The 23,156-nt window shown below is 36.5% G+C and overlaps 1 protein-coding gene across 1 annotated transcript; it reads right to left on the bottom strand.

The window, feature by feature from the left end:
- Positions 1 to 20,089: 20,089 nt before the first annotated feature.
- On the bottom strand, positions 20,090 to 22,873 carry msx2b (muscle segment homeobox 2b). The gene is made up of 2 exons (XM_007552903.2): positions 22,303 to 22,873; positions 20,090 to 21,360 (listed from the first exon to the last, which is right to left on the bottom strand). The coding sequence occupies exons 1-2, from the start codon at positions 22,685 to 22,687 to the stop codon at positions 20,903 to 20,905; spliced, it is 843 nt and encodes a 280-aa protein (XP_007552965.1). The 5' UTR covers positions 22,688 to 22,873; the 3' UTR covers positions 20,090 to 20,902.
- Positions 22,874 to 23,156: the final 283 nt, after the last annotated feature.

Below are 23,156 nucleotides of genomic sequence, written 5' to 3' on the forward strand. Positions count from 1 at the left end.
TCACTTGTGGCTGTTCGCCCCCAAGCCACAACAAACTTCCAATTAGTTTTGATGGATCACCAACTTTGAAGTATTTGCTTATAATTTCTTCTGTACTTTTCACAAGATATAATTTGATAGTTTTTCTTTTTGATCAGTTTATTTAATTCTGCCTCCAAGTTTTTATTTTTTCCTCAATTTCTTTTCTTTTAATAAGTGATAGTCTTTGAGGTTTTGCTCATTATTGTTATTATAGAAACAGACACGTTTTAACATGAGAAACCTTAGTTTCAACTGTTTTACTTTATGGATTGATGTTTTTGCTTTTCATGCTGATAAACAATCTCTAATGTTTACAATTGCAACCTTTACAAGAAAAAGTTCAAGTCTTCCTAATTAATGCTAAAATAACAAAGTTTAGGAATATGTTTTGATTGAAATGTGTTTCTGTGGGAAGCTTCAATTTTTAATGCAAATTGAAGCTTCCATCTGAATAAACTCACAGTTTTGTTATATGTTAATGGAAGCCTTTAGAAATAAATAAAGGTAATAAAAATATCTGGCAGACCTGCAGTGGAATCTTGTGATAAATAGAAATGGTTTTGCATTCAAAGAGAGGCATGCTATTCAACTATGAAGGCATGCTAAGATATAATTAGGTTTGTCTGTGAACCAGTGCTAATATATGAGTGTTAGATTCTTCTCTTTTTGCTCTTCATTTTAAAATCAGGACACCATGTGCCAGTTGATAATGAAAGGCTCTTAAAATATACTTTAGAGAATCCTTTTATTCATATTTTTCCTTGCAGAGTTCTTCATTTTAAACTTGCATAGTTTTAAACTTCTTTCCAAAATGCTTATCAGTTATTTCAGCAAAATTTATTCATGCAAAGCTTCTGTTTGGTGCCAGAATAAGGCTGATTTCATAATGTTTTGCAGTGAAAACTGCAAGAAAATGTTCAATAGCAAAATGAAAAAAAAAAAAATTAAATGTTTCCAGTTTTAAAGTTTGGACGAAAATAACTAACTCAAAATTCTGCGTCAATATTTCTAACATAAATAAAATCATTTTTACCACAATTTTGTTTTCATTCCTTATTTATTTTTCTGTCTCCATTTATCAAGCAGTTTTGTTTATGTAAACTCTGATTGGGTCTTCTGCATTAGAGATCTGGTTCACTTAAACAGGTGTCCCTTTGAAGCCAAAACTTTGTGGTCAGGATAACTTTGCAATCACAAGCTTCCCCTTCTTGCCTCCTAACTGCTCCTGCCGTCATGAAACATCTGTATGCAAATTTATGGGAACAGATTGAGACTGCATGGATACCTTCGAGCATAAAATGTCACATTCATGCGATGAATTTTCATCAGCAGCTCCTATTTTTAGAGCAGGGTCACACTAAAAGTATTACATTATGTTTAATGCATCTATTTTGGATGGACTAACTTAGTTTATTTCTTCCTTCATTCCTTCCTTCCATCCTTCTTTCTTTCTTTTCTTCTGTCCTTTTTGCCTTGTATCATTGCATCTCCCTTCCTGCTTGTTTCCTTCACTGAGCCAGGCAGGCAGCAATGCTTTGGTATTCAAATGTTGCTCTCTTGGCACTAAGTGATTCAAAAAGGGAAAACTTCTCACACACCATTACAGTGCCACCTACTCATTAACATAACTGATCCATGCGTTCATGTTATCTATGCCAAATTCTGACCCTACAATCTGAATGCGGCAGCAGAAATTAAAACTAATAGACGAACCAGGTAATATTTTTCCATTTCTCCCTTAACTGGACAGCTGGAAGTTTGTGAAGATCCCAGTAGACCGCAGACTACAGAAATACTGAAAACTGCAAAGGAGCTGAAACAGAGTTTTTATTTAAATCAAGTCTAAAACCCATCTTTGATAAAAATAACTGGAACATTAATCAATATATTTGATGTATATTTGATTATGTTTATTCTTGATGATTCTGACTATGGCATTTATAGTGTAATGTTTTTTTTTGTCTCAGTTTTTATCATGAAAAGGACTTTGAACCATCTTGTTGCTAAGATGTTCTATAAAGATAAACATGAACTGACTTAAACCTTCTTCCGTTCAAGCCAAGTGTTTTGGGAGTTTTCCTGCAGTCTGGTGTACGAAGAAAAATTGATTGTGGCACATCAAACACTCATTACCCCCACTGTGCTAGAATTAACCCAACACAAGTACATTAAGGTGATGAACAAGACAATAAAACAGATCTGAGGAATGTGTCGTGCTTCCATCCCTAATGCTGGATGCATTAGAAAGATTGCTTCAGCACAAAGTTAATCTCCCTTGCTTTGCAAGCACATTGGAAATCTTTCTCTGAATTATTGTAGAAGGATTAGGTGTGATATTATGAGCAACTTTAATGAATAAATTTAAGTATTCCTAAGAAGTAGAAAAATAACCTAATGCACTTGTATTTCAAGCTTGATGTTCATCATGACTGACAAAATAGTTTTCTACAGATCCAAACTACACAATGCATACAGCTGATAGACACATGAAGTTGACGTAGCTGATAGAAAACAACATCTCAAGGAACCTGGAACCTTAAAATCACTGAAACGTCAGGTACTTTTGCATCACTGAAACATTATGCAAAAGTACGATTTCTTTTGGACTGGTGGGAGGAGGTTAATAGATAGTTCTTGGGATAGTACACAATCCACTTCTTGTCACAAAAAAGGCGCCGAGGATGATGATCACAATTCCCAGAGTCAGAAATACTCCCAACAGGGCTGCCATGGTGGTATAATTCCCTTGAGGTTTGTTGAGGTGGAAGTACTTGTTTTATCCACAGCATTAGATTTGTAATGTTCTGCCTCAGTACACCCATATTTTTCATGCCACTCCACTCCAATAATTGGAAACACTTCAGGAAAAATATGCAGCTTAATCACACACTATCATATTTTCAGAAAAAGGAGGGTTAGAGGACATATTTATCAAACCTTGCAGCATTATATACTATTTAAATCATTTGCCTCTAACTAACAGACATGCTTTAAAACCTCTTACACCCTCAGGGGGTATAAATAAATTTAAACTTAACATTTTGGGCAAAACCTTTATGCGGAATAGTTTTTGAAAGAAAAAAAGCCTCTTTTAGCGGATAATAAAAAATAAAAAAAAATTTAAAGGCACGTGGAGCCTTTGTTTACAGAGCGAGCCGAGGTCCCGGCAGCTGGACCCACCGGTGGGTCCGTCGGGTTCTAGAGAGCCCCTCTGTCAGGTTTACCTGAAGAACCTGTGACAGAGCATTACTTCCTCCTTCATGACTTTATTTTTTCTTCTATTACACTCATTGATTTTCTGGGCTCCCTCCACATCTAGTAAGAGGGCACAGGTGTAGTAAAAATGATTCATTCGATTCCCACTTGACTTACCCTGGAGTAAACGACACACAATGGACCACAGGGACTTTATCCAAGATAATACCTCTTGAGGTTTCCTGGATTTAATATAAAATGTTTAAGTCTTACCTGATGCTCAGACAAAGTTTATGTTGCTAAAAAAATGAATATATGGCTGAAATTAGGTCATCAGATCAAGGTGTGCTCTGGTACCTGGTCCTAATATCAACAACAAATGCTTTAAATCCTGTATATTCCAAGTTGTGGTCTCCAGGGACTCGGTTTGCTTTTTTCAGATAAGACTTTAGCTTCATCAGCTTTGCATAAAAACACACATACTGCAGCCTTTAATTCCCTATAATGATAAAAAAAAAAAGATCACAAGCATGTCCATAAACCTCAGTGAAATCTACCAAGAACCCTTCAGAGCTTTCTTAAAGGGATTTGTTTAGGTACCTGAAACTTATTTTCCCAGATTTCTTATTGAACCTACTGATTACTCAAACCAAACTGTCATGAACTGTAGTTGTTGCTTTTCTAGAACTTTGTGGTTTCTCTCCTGGATTTTTATGGAAATTACCAGATTAAATAACTATTTCAATTATGTTATTGATATATGTATGTATTTATTTACTAGGTGTATTCTGGAGTAGAGAAAATAACGTAATCATAATAAAGAAACATGCAATAGACTCAACAATCTCTAAAAGCCCTTATTAACATTTAGTAACAAAGGATTACCTGCTTTAACCTGCATATCTTAATGTGTTAAAAATACATATTTTATCTAAATTACCAGAATTTTGTGCTTCCACAATCTGAAATATATTCAGCATGCAATGCGTTCCACAGGAGTATTTTTAAAGTTACTGCAATCCCTTTATCAAAGTCGGAGTCCATCTATCTCCAAAGGTTTGCCCTTTAGGTAAAGTCTCACCTCTTACCCACACCTTCACACAGTGACAATCAGTAATCAAGCAATATTACAGGTTGTCATGTCACCTCTGTGTAGAAGGCACAGCTTATGGTCACAAAAAAACAAAAAAACTCATCACTATCTTCCTAGGTTGATTGAATTGCCTTTCAGAGAGGTTTGTTCAATTTAACAAACTCTTTTAAAAAACACTTGTTCATGCAGAAGACCACATCTAATCTGTCCTGACGAAGAATGGCTCATTAAGGACTGTCAGTCTGTCTTGTTATTAAAGTGGAGGGTCATTATTATCACCATCTGGTTAAAGAGGAGAGCGGTCTCTCTACTTTCTTACATTGTTAATAAAAGTGATGAAGGTGGCAAACAGCGATGCATGTAACAGCTGATGCTCTGTCAGATGGCTCATCGTCTAACTTGGAGCTCGAGGAAAATTACTTTTTTGTTTTCTTTTGCTAACAAGAGTGTGTACATAATAACTACATGAGCTCTGCTTATGTTTGGAGAAAAAAAATATAGGTGACAATGGAAAGAAACATTTTATGTGTAAATCAGGTCGTTAAGCATCATTCCCTCATGTATTTGGAAGCATCTGATAGTTGCATGAAAAGGTGATATACATTGAAACACTTTTTTCTGTCTACGTCACAGAGTAGATAAAGTAGAAAGAGGATGTGACAGTTCCTGTCACGCGTTTGGTTAATTAGAAGCATAGCATAGGACTGTACAAAATGATTATTAGTTATATAATCAAATGGCTGAGAAATTATTTTTTAAATCCAATCAATGTTTTTATTTTTGAATTACATCTGTGCAGTTTTATGTAATGAATTATGTAGTTCACAGGGTTGATGTAGTTGGCGACCTTTTATAATTTAGTTTAACAAAGCAGAAGATTCTCTCGGATTCATCATTTAGGAAAAAGGGAAACAAGTTGTAGAGACACATTTTCCTAATCTTTACAAAAAGACTGTGGATTAATAGATACATGAAATAATTGTGCTTTTTTTTTTTTTTTTACAATTCTTTATATTAACATTTTTATAGAGAAGAATACTTTCACATTTAAATCTGAACCAGGATAAAACATACATTTTAACTTTTGTGCTGTTAATTGCAAAATGATGGCTCCCTTATGTGAAAGCGTATACCTGAAACATTAAAAATATGTTCAGAAATCTTATTGATGGGAAATAGGTCTTCTCCAATTCCTCATTATTTTCATTCTCAAATTATGAGTAACCTACTAATAACTAATTACTAAATAGTCATTGTCTATAAAAATGTCATATCTTAGAGCTAGAAAACCAAAACATTTGGTTTAAAATGAAAAAGCAAAACCATAATGGAGGCTTTTGGGTCATTTACAGATATTGGTAGCGTAACACTACTTCAGCATACTTTTACCCAAATAAAAGTAAAAAAAAATAGCTGTCCAAGAAATTACTTAGGAGTAATACAGATTTGGTTAAATCTGTATTACTCAAGTACTAACTGATCATAACATCTAATTTAATATCTTAAAACAATGGAATCAGACAAATAATCAATACAAATAAATATCATCACAAAATAACACATTTTAAACAGAAGAAACCCTTTTCTGAATCAATATTGCTCAATGTAAAACTTATTAATTCAATAAGCAAAGTATACAGCCCCACATTCTAACATTCTTACTAAATGTACTTGAAACATAGAGCAAATCGCTGTAGGTAACACAAACGGTACAGTTTTGACAGCGCTGCGTGTTTTTAATAATGTAATTTGTTGCATGTCTCTAAGTAGCTGATCAAAGTAAAGTAACCACAAACTGTTCATGTATCCTGACTCTTCTAGTTAAATGGAAGCAGTTTGTGGCTGAAAGGGTGTTAGAAAATTAGTTTCCATTATTTTAATTGAGATAACCTTTTGATAAATAAACCTTGATAAATAAACCTTTTTGATAGATAACACCAGAATCCTTGTTGTCTTCTGGTGTGTCACTGTCCTCGGTGCAGAGAGGCTGGAATAAAAAGCACATTCACTGCACAGCATTTGTGCTCCATTTGCTCTAATCTATAAACCCCAGATGAGAGGCGGAAGGTGTGTCGTCTCTCAGGTACCTGACACTACAATGAGTGAGAGAATATCTCTGAGTCTCTGGCTTTGGATGCTGGATTTAGCGATACATGCACACCTTTTTTCCTTTGCACCCATGTGAAGATTGTTTGCCTCCTGATTATGATTCTGGTGCAGTATGGTTGTGTGCTGATGGAAGCAGAAAGAGATGAATTACAGCCTGTGTGTGTTAACAGTCTGGTGGAATCACATATGCAAATGAAATGGAGATTGAATTGGAGATATGGTTTATTCTTGGGGTATTCATGAGCATAAAGCAGATGATTTAGTTTAATTTGTATGTGTGTGGAGGTGTGTCTTCCCAAGTGTTAGATTTTGTCAGTCTGAACTCATAAATATGATGATATGCCAGAATTTGCCAATGTTGTAGTTATTACCACTTCTTACTTTTATGTATATACATATGTATATTTTTGTATTATTTTTGAAATTTTATGATATTATTAAATATACAAAGATAAATGTTTTCTTTTTCAAAGTGTTGCACTGTATGTTTACGCAGCTCCAATTCACACATCTTTATCTTGATTACCAATAAGTAGGGAGGATTCTTTTAACCCAATGGCATCCAAATCAGTCCTAAAAGGTTTGTCTTCTTCATGTTTTAGCTCTTTCCCTTGTTCGGCACACCTGAATCAAATGATGGGTCATCATCAGGCCTCTGCAAAACTTTGTCATGCGAGATGAGAAGGTATTTGCACAATTTGAATTGCTAAGTAGAAAGCTGAGCCACATCTTAAACTGGCAGGACACTGACTGGCCTTTGAGGACTTGAATGTGCACAAAAGAAAAGTAAATGTTTTAACTTTAATAAAAATATATTCTAAAATGCATCAGGCTTTTACAATGAATTGGTGCAGCAGCCATCGGGCTCCACCTAGAGTTATTCAAACCGGTTGCAAGACGACAGAGAGAAACTGGCCTCGAATATACAGGAATTAAACCACAGCGGAAAAGCACCAGCATTTGCTAGGGTTGCTCCTCATCCGTCTCTGATTTGTGTATAAAGCTACCGCATGCTTCCATCAAAATAGTGCACCTCTTGCTTCACACCTCCTGTCTCGCCACTTTCCATTAGCATTCCCTGGTCAGGCAGCAGTATGAAAGTCAGGTACACACCTGCCACAGTCAGAGTCTAAAGCCTGTCGCCTCACAGCAACTCACTTAAGTTTGGGTCTAGCAGGCTGGATAGTTGTTTACCAGGCTAGCTTTCCCTTTAGATTGATGGATAACAGGCTGGCTGGATGATTGACTGTCCAGCTTGCCAACTTGTTATATAAGTCCATCGTTGGCTGTATAATTGCCTCCAGGGCGAACGGGTCAGCTTCGTTCTCTTTCATCCTGTCGCCTCTTTTGTTGCCCTCCTTTGCTCCGTCTCCACACCTCTGCACCCCCCGTCTCACCCCAACCAAAACCAAACAGCAGCTGTACCAGAGGTAAGAATGTCAGAAACTGTGCTCCCTTCAGTTTTCAGACAGGTTCCTAGAATAGAACAGCATTCACAGCGTGCAGAGTGGAAGCTAAACCCCAGAGGCTACTCGCTTCTCTCTGACATCCTCGATTCAGGAGCAGTGGTACAGAGCTAGCTGCCACAGTCGGCCACACAGAGCAACAGACAGTGTCACAGCTAAATTATAAACAAAAAGGAGTGAAAGTGGGAGTGCTTCCATCAATAACTTAGAGAAGCACATGCATTTAGAGATACAAGATTAATATTTACATACACACATTAACACTTGTATGGTTAAAGCAACAGATCAAGCTAGATAAGATTTCACCCTTTCTTTAATTTTACATACAGACTTATTTATTGATAAAAGCCAGCTAAAAAACTCATTTTGGTTCAACTTTCTAAAAAAAATCAGGGTAGAGAGGTGCAAAGGACGATTTTGTACATTTGTCTAAAGTGGAAGGAGTTAAGTTATATTTTGCAATCATTATCTTCATTTTCCTGATATGAATTCTCTAGATTTAGAATTTGAGTCTTCATGTGTATCAGTTGCCCATTGTCCTTGATATCTAATTTGGATTAATATTGTGCATGTGAATTAGTAAATAGAGTCTGTCATCTAACATCAGTTAGTGAGTGAACAATGAATCTATATATCTAATATAAATACAGCCCATTTACTCTTTACCACAAATGTATCTTGTGTATTCCAGAGATGCTTTGATTGTTCTGATGAATTTTAAATCTCTAGTTTTTGTAAAGCTTTTACCTTCCCACACTGATTTCGGGTTATTCTGAACTATTGTTAAGAACCATATTAAACGGAAGATATGAGAGCAGCACTGAAAATGTCTCGACTTCTTGCCATTAGTGGTCATTATTAATTACATTAGGAGCACAGGCAATGGTGCGTGAGAAAGAAGTCACAGTAAAAAAGGGCTTTAAAACTATTTTTAAACTAACACACAGTTAATATGTAGTTGACATTTTTGACTGTCTTTAAGTTGTTTACTGTTTGTTAGCTTGGATAACTTTGCCATAGCAACAGTTTTTATGAGATACCCATAAAGGGGGGAATCAGGTATAACTTGCCTCTCACCCAAAGTGAAAATTTAAGGTTTTATTTTTTTTTGATTCGGGGACCAGTAAAAAAAAAAAAAAGTCAGCATAGTGAAAAACATTAACAGTCTGGGTATTTCAAAACTGGATATTTATTTTTATTTTTTTTCCTCACATTAAATCAAACTAAGCATTTCCTACTTTAAACATTTATAAGATTACCAAAATAATTTAATTTAGCTTGAAAGCCAATAAATAACTTTTTACAGAATCTTCTATTACATCCTTCAAAGTTTGAGGTTTATATATACTAAGATAAATTTGCTTTTTAAGAATTTGGCTTATATGCTTCTAAAACATCTATATCTTTATATCGTTAAAAGGAATATGCTACCATATTAAAGAACTGCATGTAAATTTCTGGCTTCGAAGAAAATAAAACTAAATTCCTTACAAGTTACTCTATTGTTTCAAAAATAGAAACTAGTTTGGTAAGATAAATTGACTTGAAACAGAAAAAGTTAATTCTGATATATTGATGAAAAATAAGAAGTTAATGTGTCTATTTTTGTATCGTCCATGTAAACATCTGGTTTTAGTTGTTCTTCTCTGTTGCGTTACAAATGCTATAAGGCTGAAGCAAAGCTAAATTTTAGCTACAAGGCATATAACATTATTTTTATCCATGATATTTTGATAGAAGGAGGGATTCTTGCATTGGGACAGTTAGAATAACTTAACACTTCTGGGCATCAACAACAAATCTTTTTTTTCTAACTGTTAGTCTTTCCTTTCTTCCTGGGGCTTATAGATTCATTTAATGTTGTGCAGCAATACAAAACCTGCTAGCACATCATCAACCTCATGTATATCAGACACCCCAGCATCTGAAACAGAAGGGGATGTCTACTTTAAACATAACAAACAGGCAATCTCCAAAACTGTAAATATGACCTGTATCTTCAGAATCCCCTGGGTGATCCTCAGACGTTAACAACTCTTGTCATATTACGTTGGCCTTCGAAAGGTCACACATAGCAAATTGCCCTTGCAATAGAACGAAGAGGGCCAAACAGGCTTTGTCAGACTGACAAAGCAGGCAGCGACCCCCCTCAGGTCATCTTGCCTTTAATGTGACGCAGCAGTGAAGAGTTCTGCTGACTCTCAGGGATGCACAGTGTGTAGGACTCTGACTGGCAGCCAGACTCTCTTGTGGAAGACTGCTGTGTGGGAGGGTTCCCTCCACTCTGTGACTCATATACGTACATTCATCCATGCAAGGGCATCTGACCCTGTGACAGAAAATGTGACTGATTAAATCCCTTAAGTTATTGTATGCAGATAGGTATATGTAGAATGTGACAGACACATTTTACTAAATGGTTTCGGTCTTTTTTTGGTGTCTGTATCCCTGATTTAAATATTGATCTGTCTGGGGTAAAGAGATTTTAGATGGAATTGTACATTTTTATATTTCACTTTGTAATTCAGCCTATCTGTTTGTTGTTTCAGTATCACCGTTTCAGTACATTCATCTCGCTGTTTCCTCAGTTTCTTGCCAGTTTCTCTAGCTCTGTTCCCTCACAGGTTCCAGTCTTCATCACTTTTGGTATTTTGAAGGACTCTGAAGTACTTATGCGTTCATTAAAGTTTTCTTACTCACCTCGGTACCCATTCCTCCTGCATTTGTGTCCTCATCACAAATCATTTTACAGTACGATTGTCAAAAAAGATGTAAAAATCTAAAACTTTTCAATCAAACCAAAATTCAAGATGTGAAGTGAAAAAACACACAGCAGGTTTTTGCAAAGAGTCATCTTTTACAACAATTATAAAATCAAATGTCTAAATGATGCTCTTGTGATTAAATAAAAAATATATATTTTACAGTTCAGTCTTTCAGGGTTTCAGTTCATTTTTTGTCAAAATGATTGAAAGTTTCTCCATCTTATGCTGTAAACCACAACTTTCCTAGAGAGTCATGTTAATATAATGACCTACAAAAGTTTCATGGTCACTAGAAATGGACAGTTGTAAGCTAGGAGGTGTTTGTTTTAATTGTTTATTTTTGTTTCATTTGGTTTGTTTTAATATGTTCTGATATTAAATAGTTTTGTTGGGGTTAGGAAATGTTCCAGATGCAATTATGTCTGGGCTCAGGAAAGTCATTCCAGCTGATAGAGGAGAAGACCGTCTCTCTCACTGCCAGAGAAATGTAATTGTCAAAGGGACATAACATTTTATGGTCCTCCAACTCGTATTGCACTTCTATGAGGTCATAATCACTCCGGATATTTTTGAGAGAATAGCATCTCTCTTGTCATCCAGTGTGATTAAACATCAAGGCAGGAGCTCTTAGAAAGCAAAAGCCTAACGTGCTTCTGGATCTCTGTTCTCGCTACCGCTTGTTTTTACTATAAAGCTCCTAAAGACAGAGTTTCTAGTAAAAACTCACAACAAAATTTTGAAATAGCTTATGAATTTACAGTTTTAATTAAATTAAGGTGCTGAAGGTGAAATGTTCATGTAAAAAAACAACTTAATTTGATAAATAGCTGTTTGGAAGCGCACCAGCTTCAACGACGTTATAAAACAAATTTCTGATCCAATGCACACGTTGAAGTTCATATTAGCAATCGGTCGTTTTTAGGTCAACATTTCTCGATTTAAATAGTTAATCATATTTCTGAAAAGTATGTGACTAAACGTAGAGCATAGGTGGCACTGAAAATCAAAATGCAAACATAGGTCACATATTTTGTTGTATTACTAAAGTCACCATTAATCCATGTTAAAACACTTCCTGCACTTAATTGCTGCTTTATAAACCCCAAGTTCTCGCTTCAGGTTTTTGTTTTTTCCTTCCCAGTTTTAGGAGTGCTTAAAACAACCTTATTTTTTGGCAATGTCACCACCAAAGTTCCACAGCCTAAAATACATATGCATGCAAATATTGACTCTCTCATCTTGGCAGAAGCAAGTGTGACAATCTGGCACAACAGTTGCAAAATTGGACAGAAGGTCACATTTCACTGCTGCAGAGTTTGACAGTGAACAAGTGTTTCTTTTTTTTTCCCCCTTTACAAGTCTCTGTGGATCAAGATGCATGTGTGGAATAGCAACAAGGTTGATACCAATAATAAACAATAACAATCTTTAGTGCTTGTAGAATTTTAATGAAATGAGCTCATTAACAGTTTAGTAAACCCTGCAGGAAACATTGTGACTACAGAAGAGTTTTGTGAATCTCCAGAGTTTTGTGTTTACTCTGCTAAAAGGGAATGTAAAAATATAAAAGCAACAACCCTGGCTGAATATTTGTGTTACTCAGCTGTAGAAGTAAAACATATTTTATTTCTAAACTTGTTTAAAAGTGCCAGAGGCTTTAAGAAACGGTTGCAAATCTAGTGTTGGAAGGTTTGGAGACAAGATTTAATATTAAGACAATTGGTATTGATATTGTGAAGAGAACAGTAAATATATGTACAACTAATTGTATCCAATGCTGTTGATTATTTTAAATTTAGTGCAACAAAGAAGTTATTGCTGCTGACATTGTTAATATTAACTGGCAATAGACAGTTTCCTCACTGATGCTTTAAGTTAATTGTGGTTAGCATACAATTTCGACATGTTAATTGTGCTGTCATCCCTTTTTTCCATCCTTTTTTGATCATATGATTTTATAGCATGAACCCACTCATCACTGCTACCCTCAGTGTGAGTGGCTCATTGCTGATGAGCCACAGAAAACGGGGAAAAAACCGAGCAATCACATAAAGTTATACAAGTGAATCTAAAAATAGACTTCATCCCACGGCTATGTTCTCACACATCATATGGCTTTGCCAGTAAACAGATCACATGTTTTCAGATTGTAAAAACTCACTGAAGATTTGTAAGTCTCCCTCTTGTCCATTTAGCTTTTTTCCCATTGGTTTTGTTAAGTAACACTTCAAATTTCCCCCTGCTGAAATTTGAGTAGGTTGTCTAATTTTTTTGTGGCGGTATATTCTAATCATGTGCAGAAAAATCCGGAGCTCAACAAATTGCTCAACGAACAATCATTTCAATTCAGAACGATCCTTCTATTCCTTTACAATGTAGTGCTGCTTATTTTCTTGGCGGTGCCCTGCAGAATGTAGATGCTTCCCATGTGCCAAAAGCTTATCAGCTTGTGCTGGTGCTGAGCCTATGACTGGAAGCGATAAAAGTGGATGAGAATATGAGGGAGCAACACAGTGGTAATATGTGTGTGTGAGTTTACATGAGAATAGGGAGAGCATCTGTGTCTTTGTTGCTCTGTGTGTGTCAGATGGAAGAGGGGAAAGGGGAAGAAGGCACTGCAGGGGCCAGCTCTTATTTTTACTGTCTATCGCGGTGACATTTCTGAGGTAGGAGAGGTGCTACGATGGCACCGAGAGTGTGTGTGTAGCAGACAAGGCAGATTCTGTGAAATTCTGTGGCTGCACAGTTTCCTCGTCCTCTCTTAAGAAGAGGTGATTGAGTTGCATCACCCGGATGTTGCACGTAAGCACATGTTTCTGCTTCTTCTTGATAAACGCATCACACCCTTACTTAAACATGCAAAACACACTTCTTCAGCCACGCATATGCAAACACCTCCGCCTGAGCGCTGCAGGGTTTCTGTTCTGTAAACAGGTGTTGGAGCAGTATGGCAGCATTTTCTAGTAGGGCTTCCTCCCTGTGGCATCATTTGCAATTTTAAAAATGCACTTATTTTCAACTCACTCTTTACCAAAATAACACAAGCAAAATGAGACTTTTGCATTTTAAATGGCAATAAATATTTATGTATTTACTTTGTGTTGTATTTTAGGAATCCAGCTAATTTAAAGCAGCCTGCTTTTGCGTGGTGTAAAGGGTCCAATGAATTGTTCCTCTGTTAAAATGTATTGATATAGTGACACCTGCTGGAAACATAGAAAACTTTTAATCGCAATAATCAGGTTTTTATTTTCAAAATCATTCTTATCAATAGAGGTGAGCTTTATTATTATTGACTGAAGCCTCAGATGTATGCTCACAACATGATTACAAACAGATTCTTAAAATGCACATCCATTACTGTAAACCAATACCTTTAATAAGCACACATAGAAAGCAGACAGCACATTCTCCTTCCCTTTCTAGCCTGTTGTATTCTATAACTCCTGCTGCAGGACTTTGAGGACTTAACTTCTTTAAAATTTATTATGATGGGAATAGATCAAACTTTTAACAAACTTCTAAAGAGAATACTGACCATTTTGCAAAAATTGAGCGGAAAGTGAGATCGGTCCTCTTCACTCTACGTTTGATGCTTTCCACTTTAGAAAGAAGCACAGCTGTACCCACTGCTCCCCTGCTTTTCTTTTTTATATTTGGACATTCCTTATGTATTTGTTCTAACAGGTTACTGCATGGTGAAGAGCTCACTAGTATAGATCCTGGATGTCGCTTTTTTTATTTCAGCATGTATTCTCAAGCATAATAACTTGTCAACTTATCCCAATCGTTAAGAAGTTGTTGAAGGACAAATTTAGTTGTCAGTCATTGGCCAACAGTCTTTTGTGAGTCATAATAAGAGTCAAAATTGCCAATTGTTGTCAACATTATCACCTCATTCAGTGTCTCTCTTTCAATCATAAATTACATGGCTCAAATCTAGTGACAATGTTTTTTCTTAAATCTTCCCCAAATTGCAAAGTTATTATGACACCATTTCAAATTTGGTTTGAAATGGTGTCATAATTACTTTGCAATTCAATAGTTCTATAGGTCTTTTATGAGGTCTGTGTAAAACTGAAGGGTGCTGACATGTTTCACCATATGTCTGATATGGTCTTTCAGATTTGCCCAGAAAAATCTGAAATCCATGTGATTAATCCTGAGTCCAGTCAAAACGCTCTTTAAATCTGCCTGCCAGGATTAGTGGGTGGCCAGTATTAAATGCAGAGAGGATATCTGCAAACTGAACGACTCGTCCATGTGTTGCACAAGCCTCCAGGCAGATATGCACAAACATTATAGGACTATAGGAAAACTATAGGAAAAACTGAAAAGGTCCAGGTTGCATACCCAAAGCGTGATTATTTCTTTTTGAATCTTTTTTGTTTATGGAAATTTCGTGTTGCTTAGGGAAAATTTTGTACTCACCAAATATTTCATGTTTGCGCAATATAGATTTCTATCCCATCCAGTCTTATGCAAAAATATTTATGCAAATTTTCTTTTGACCTCAAAATACTGAGATCTATGTCATGTTATTGTGGCTCTGGCTGTTTACGGTTTGTCCTTCAACCCAAACGAAAGTTATTTGCAATCTTTCAAGACTGACCTGCAATTAATATCATACATCTACTATTTTCTTTTCTGCTGAAAACAAAGACTAAAGGGTATCACGCTCCATAGCATGACACTCATAATCCTGTATGTCGCCATATTTTCATGACTATTACAGCAGTCAGGGGTCTTGCCTTCAAATGCCTCACATAGTGACAATCAGTACTGATTTTCTGAGTATGTAAACTGGTATTTTATTGCACATTCTCACCAGTATAAACTGATATTTATCCCTCTCTTTCAAGGAAGCAAATGATTATTCATTTCTGTTGACCATGACACGACCATTACCGCTCATCTGCAGATTGCTGCTTGAATCCTGTTTGATTTTCTGTCTGGTTTTTAAAAAATGTTGGCTTCTGAAGTGCATTGTTGCAGATTCAGGAATACATGGATCAGTGAGGAGGATTCAAAAAGGTTAGCCTCAAACTTTTAATGTATTTTACATGAAAGGCAGTGGAGAAAAAACATGATGGGTTGTTCACTGGTTTTTTGAGTTCTCACTCTGACTTTCTAGCTAAACTTTAAATAAAAGATGCAATGAGTTGGAGACTTTAACTTAAACATATTGGCAAAATACGCCCTGGACAAACTTCCTGTTGCTTCTATGCATGTGAAATAAATGTCACTGTGTGTTAACTAGGTATCCCTATTTGCTGCGGATAATAAGGGGACTAGACGAGACGTGCTTTGGTTGAGACTGCTCTGTGTTTTATCCTGCCACAGAAACTCAGATAATTTCCTGTGTTTTAATTGGCTGGGGGTCGACAGATGGAAGGGCTCACCCAGGGTGCCGTTCAGAGGAGACCTGCCACTGCATATCATTCCACAAATTATTGACTCAGCTGTGTGTGCCGGGGTTAATTAGATTAAAACAATATGTGTTATGGGAGGAAACAAGTCAATAGCAACTTGGGATGCTAGCATCCTAAACAATGGGGCCAAGGCTGATTTTATTTGAATCCTGAAACTGTTCCAAGGGAACTCTATTAAAAATGGAAGAAACATAAAAATGCGCCGAGTGTTTTTCTCTGAGGAAATTATGCTGCTGGTTTTGAGATTTTGCCTTGATAAAACTAAAAAGCAGAAAAACAAAGCTTATTATTTAACATAGGCCTACTGAATTCCAGCAGAAAGTCCAGAAGAGTTAAGAAATTCTTCTGCATTCTCCACATTAAAACATATTGACAAGAGACATTAATTAAACTCATAACCCAGTTCAACAGCAGATTTAATTAAGTGTAATTAATGTGGCATTAAGAGATGAGCGCGTTTTCTGGTAACAAAGTGCCACAAAGTAAAAATCAGATTTTGACTTATGTTTTGGATGTCTGTTTTATAATATATTTACCACCAATAACAAAGAAAGTATTTTCACTTTTCTGCAAAATTCACCAACTGCACAATTCTTGTTAAGTAAGTAGTGCAAGATAAGTAGTATTTCAAAAGAACTTATGTTTTCTAAAGAATAACATTACGTATTGTTAATGCTTCTTAGTCACAATCAAGTTAAAAGGCTCCTCTCAGCTATAAAACATAATCACATCTTGGAGAACTTTCTGAAAGCACGACTGGCAGATGGCATTTTATACCACTGTAGTGTGACCATGACGAAATAAATCAGCTTGTAATCCAAATCAGAAACCAGAAAGTGCATCAGGAACTCTGATGCACTTCATGTAATACTTAGAGTGGAGACTGCCTGATGTAAAATAAATAACCTCACAAAAACCGAGTTTCATTAGGAATGTGCTTCAACTTACGATACTTAAAAATCTTACAATAATAAAGCACAGAGATGTCCAAACATTATATTTTATATAAAATTCAGCAATTATTTTGTTGTAAGAATTTCTACTTTTACCTGTTTAACATTAAACTAAATTTACAATACTTGAATGGGACAAATAAGTTTGTGTGATTGTTGAAGAAAAAGGATTTGTAAAGTATTGCAGATCTGAAACATAAGAATAGCACTGTTTAAAAAAAGAACCCAAAACCCCTGAATGTCTTCTCTATTTATCACGAGGTTCATCAAGTAAAGATTAGAAGATGTGGCTTCCTTTTATAATCCCAAGCTGCGCAATCATAAGAAGAAAAGCTGGTTTTGGGCTACGGCTAGGCTATAGAGAAGAATGAAGAACAAATGGGAGTGAATGCAAAGTCCTTATGAAGATAGAAAAACATATGTGTGTTTCAAGAGAGAAAGAGTTAATTTCTATAAGTTTGGATTCTTCAACACAGCAGATTTTACAGGATAAATGTTGATGTTTTCACACTGTATGGGTAGAATTATGATTTTTTTTATAAGAATGTAAATAAATGTTCATTAAAACACTTAAGAAATGCCAGTAAATATTCACTGTCAACATATTTAGGGTCTACACATTAACTTTTAAGCACATAAAAGGTCAAAATTCAACAAATTATAATTTCTTGTCAGTAAATGCTTCTCTTAGCCAGTTGAAGCAATCTGTGGGAAATATGTCTGAGATTGAAAGTCTATGTAGGACAGGAGGTGGGAGTTCATCCTGTCCGTCTTATTGTGTCTGTAAGCCAGATACGCCCGCTCCCTCTCACCTCCCGCCTGCCTGTGGGAGTCAAAGGATCCAGTGGTGCTGATGCACAGAAGCCTCACTTCTGTCAGACTTACAGTGGGCTTCACCACCATCAGAATGTGAGCATGAAGATGTGAATGACATATTTAAAAAAAAAAAATGACTAAGATCTGAACTGAAACACATTGTGAGATTCCTGCCTAATTTTAAGAAGTCCTGAAGTCACTGTTGCAACTTTTCTTCTGGTTTGGCCTCACAGGAAGAACGACCACTCTGAGTTATTTTCTACACATATTTAAAATCTTTTCAAGCTCAAGCATTTGGTTATGTTTCATCTTAGGGTGTGGTCATAATTTCTCACAGTCACAGTTTTGACTTTGCAAATGGGTGGGTGTGAAATTTTAGTCTGAAAAACAAGTCGGAGCTATGTTTAGAAATTTAGCTTCACCTTGGAATTTGGATTCACTTCACCAGACTCTAAAAGGAGAGCCATTTCATAATGAAGCCTTTGTTTACTTTGCATTGGAAACATTTTTTAGGAAGTAGTCATAATCGAATGCTATGCATCAAACAGCCACTAGAGGAGGTTGCATACAAGCACATGACTTAAACCCAGAGGGGTTCTTAGTCACATTTTCTCTTTAAGTAACATGTAAAACCACAAATATGACCAATCACTGACAAATGAGTTATAGCTAACAGTGACAAAAACAAATCCCCTCTGCCAATGTCAAGTCTTCGCATAAAGAAGCTGCTTTAGTGGATTCTTCACACTCAGATTTCCCCCTCCTTGTCCATGTAGCACAAATGTGATGTTTCACAAGAGAAAAGACAGTCATCCCTACCAGTCTGCACTTCATTAAGCTGATTGCTCGTCTGTGTAAGCTGCTTGCTTCGCCTGCCAGTTCTCACTGCCTGCACGACCCCTGCAACTTGTTCTGATTAAAGAGGAACCTCATAAATGTACCGCTGCCTATAAACAATTCCTTTGTTACATCAAAGTCACAAGGAAGTTTTTAAGCTGCTTTTACAATCCTAACAAAAGCACAGGCACCTCAAAACTCACCCTGTGGCTTTAAACTCTGGCATTAGTTGTGGTTTAATTTTGCTGGTTAATAGATAGGGAAATAAGAGCGAAAAATACGTCCTAATGAGAAAGAAGTATTACTTGTATTATTCTGTTAGTCTTTTCTGTTTTTTTCCCTGGTTACCCCTGACTTGTTTTTGTTCCTCTCCTTCTTTTGTCTTTATTGCCTAAATACTGATGTAGCCTATTGTTCAGAGCAAATCTGCTTGTGACACCTCAAAGCAGCCAGACCCACCATAGTATTAGTTTAAGATACCAGGACAAGATTCAAAATAGTTGAATAGTTAACAAAGAGAAACTTATCAAAAATCAAATTGGTAACAATTTAGTTTAATGCATGACCTTCTTCTGTAAATATGTTAACTGATCTTTGGTAACTTAGTTTGTCGAGGCTAACAATGAACCAATCATTTGGTCAGTTTTGCCCTGAATGAATTTTGAACAGTGATCATCATGTCAAGGACTGAATAATCTGTTTTTTCTTTTTCTTCCATAATGTTTAGCAATTAAATGGATAAAACGTAAGAACTCCTGCTAGTTTCAGTCTGTAAACACATCAACCAACAGTATGTCTGACAATGAAATTGAATAAAAATCATATAAAGATGAGGGATGCATGCTTTCATGCATAAATGAAGTTAATGTAATGCCTTAATTTTATGCCGGACTCAAAAGCCTGTGATAAAGATTCCTTCTCCTTTATGTGTTACTATCATAAGAATGTAAATTAAATTTGGACCAAGTATATTAAACCATAAAGAAAACTGGAAAATCAACATGAAAAACATGATCCAAGCGTCTCTTGTCAACACTCTTTCTAAAAGCAGAATAACTAGTATAGCTGCAGCAAGCAGTGACTTAACTTTGAATAAAAGCAAAAATACTTCAAAATGTAGCAAGTATAAGTTGTTCACTGCAACTAGCTTCACTTAATGTGAGACTACATTATGCTGTTGTTCAACTTGCACGTGATTATTGGTTGTCAATTAGGAAATAATATTCCGGACATCTGGCATTTTTATAAGTTTGTTCAAGAAATTAATTTTAGCCTAATAAAAGACTGCAAAAGCTGCAAAGAATGCACTTCCTCAAAATCTTTTAAAAACTAATTTTACCTAGAGATAGGTATTTGTGTATTAGTTTTCTTTGCTATAAAAAAAATTACATATCTGAATGTAGGAATCTAAACAGCTTTAATTTCAGATGACAAAACAAGAACAGCATAGAATGCTCAAAAGGAGCAATATAAATACACATTTGGTAAAACTTTGTACCATATTCTCTTCCATAAATACACAACGAAAGGCACTCATACATTTCCAGCATTGTATTTCATAGGAGATAAATATGTTATTGTGCTATAAATGTGTTTTGAAGAAAAACAGAAACTTCAACTATAGTGGTATAAATTATGCTTTGCTAGAGCGCAGGCGACTTTCAGGTTTAACCTGAATGCAATGATGTTTTTAAGGCAATCGGTTTGTGTACACCACAAGAAAGCTTCAGTGATATGTTCAATCTGTCCTGAGAAGCTAAAACTCCAGTTCATCCTCACAAGTATCCTGACATTGAGGCCATTTTCTGACACAAGGCACTGCGTCTGATTGGGAACAAGGCTTAAGAAAACAGCTGCGGTCTGTGCTTTGGTGCCCAGTGCAAGTCCTCGCCCCTGCTCAATTATTGCTGATGTAAACAAGTGAAGAGGATAAACAGCACCCAGACAGAAACACCCCTCCGCATTACAGGCCAATCGTGTAAACGGGGTGTCTGACGAGGGCAGAACAGGAAGCGCCTTTCTATCCTCACCTAGGGGAAGAAAAACAGGTTGCTAATTTGATCTGAAGTGCTCTGAACGTCACACTTCTTGTGCAGGTGATATGGATAGGCTGTACACAATTTTTTATTATTATTTTTTTTTAAATGTCAAGCACACATCCTCTCTGTCCATTTTTGGAATGCATAAAAGCAAAATACATAAAATATTTCCATGTTTATGATAAGTGGTACATGCTGTATCCCAGCGGAGCAGCATACAGTCCTAATGGGGAAATGGGCAGAATGGGTCTTTGGTGGTGGTGATAGGCAGAATATGACTGTCCGTACAGAGACATGGCGCCCAGCGACAGTGGTAACGTAAAGCCGGGATGTAGCGCTGTAGAAGTGGCAGTGGCTGCCACCACTGCCGTCTTGGCATCAGCGGCCATCTTGAGTTTCTCGAGCTCAGCCTCCTGGAGCCTCTTTGCCTTTGCTCTACGGTTCTGGAACCAGATCTTCACCTGGGTCTCTGTCAGGGTCAGGGAGGAGGAGAACTCTGCTCGCTCTGCGATGGACAGGTACTGCTTCTGTCTGAACTTCCTCTCCAGAGCCAGGAGTTGGGACGTAGTGAAGGGAGTGCGGGGTTTTCTGTTGGTCTTGTGTTTCCTCAGCTGACAGCCTGGACTGATGTGACCTTAGGCAACAAAAAGAGTGAAAAATTTAGTATAGTGACTTCAGCTATTCTGATTATAACATGATCTGAATAGAATATATACCAGGTAATGACTTTCCAAAAACTTACATGAATTTGAGTTGAAAAACTGACAATCATGCTTTGACTTGACATTACTTCTTTCATTTTTATTAGTTTTAGATTATAATCTGGCAGAGAAACAGTTTAAATAAACTAAGTAAGTAAATAAATTATCAATGAACAGAAATATTGGAAGATAAATCAAATTTACTAATATTGTAATTGGTTATTTATACTTTTTATTGTAATACCAAATTCTGACAGAGGACATTGTGTTACACTTTTGGGGAAAAAAAAGTAAACCTTTAATTCAGGTACATTTAAATATTGTTTAAAAAACTTCAATGATGACAAACTAGGTATGTTATTATTTTTTTTTACAAATATAAACAAAAAATAAATCTAGGTAACATAAGCCATATCACCTATTAACACTTTAACTTCTACCTTGATTTTTAAGTTAGCTCATCTTGGGAAGGTTTAATTTGTAATCCATGTCTTATTTTATTTATTTATTTTTATTTTTTGTAAACATGACGTGTCAAGCGCCAATTTTTCTCGGTCATTCTTTAAAATGGGAAAGACAAAAACATGCTATTAAGGCAGTGTAAACGTTCATATAAGAGTTCAAACCACCAAAAAGGCCACGTGGGGCACAAAGTCGACCAAGTTTCAATGTAATATTTATTTATGCATTGATTGAAAATTGTGTGAACTCAAATATCCTTGCTTCCTGATTTTTCTGAGTCTTACTTGGAGAAGCTGAACTTTGTTCTTGTTTTAAACTAATCTAAAAGGTTTAATGTAGGTAATAAACTACATAAAAAAGAAAAAGTAAATAAAGAAGCTTTCTGATGCTTGATAAAATGGCAATAAACTTACGTGGTTGTGTGGAGAAGGCGCTGGCAGAAACCCAGTGTGAGCATTCCTCTGACTCCGACACCTCGGATTTCACCGGCGAAGAAGGGACCGCCGCGAAACTGTTCCGACCTTCCCCGGGAGGACTACACGTGTCCCGGCACAGATACAAAGACTTTAGCCCTGCCGCTGGGGCTGACACGGTAGCTCCAGCTGTTTTACAACAGGTGTACGCTTCGGTGCGGTGCTCCGTCTTCCTCCCGGACATGAGCGCCTCCACGCTGAATGGATGATGCGGACGGAGAATCGGCGACGTCTTCTCTTCACTCTGCACTTCTGGGGAGACCGATCTGTTATTCGCCTCCTCGGAACAGTGATCCAAGTCTTTCGCAGTGTCCTGGGAGGTCATCTTTTCTCCAGGTCTCTTCCAGAAGTAAAGGTGGACTGGAAGCGGAGAGCGCCGTCAGAAGTCCCGTCAGGTGATGTCCTCGGTGAGCGAAGCGCTCTGAGCTGTCAGGTACTGGGAGCGAGTTTGTAAACGTAACACGCTGACACAGTTTAGCTTTGACCAATCGCTGCTACCCAGAATGTTTATGAGTGAACTTGTGCTGCTTTCAAGAACCGTGGGAAATTATTCTTGTTTTTTTTTATGAAGTACAACCTGGGAAATTCCTTTTTAAGATTTTTATTCACTTTCAGAGTTGGGTAGTTTTCAGAGTTACATTTACTCAATTACATTGTAACTTTTTTTTTTACATGTGCTTTTATCGCTACTCTTGAGTAAAACTTCTGGATTGTCTACCCACTCAATGAAAAACAAGCATGTTTTAATCAACAATTCGTCAAAGATGCACACCTGGAGTTTTTGTTAAAGTTTC

The sequence above is a fragment of the Poecilia formosa genome, unplaced genomic scaffold (genome assembly GCF_000485575.1).
Source record: "Poecilia formosa unplaced genomic scaffold, Poecilia_formosa-5.1.2 Scaffold3, whole genome shotgun sequence".
Classification (NCBI taxonomy): domain Eukaryota; kingdom Metazoa; phylum Chordata; class Actinopteri; order Cyprinodontiformes; family Poeciliidae; genus Poecilia; species Poecilia formosa.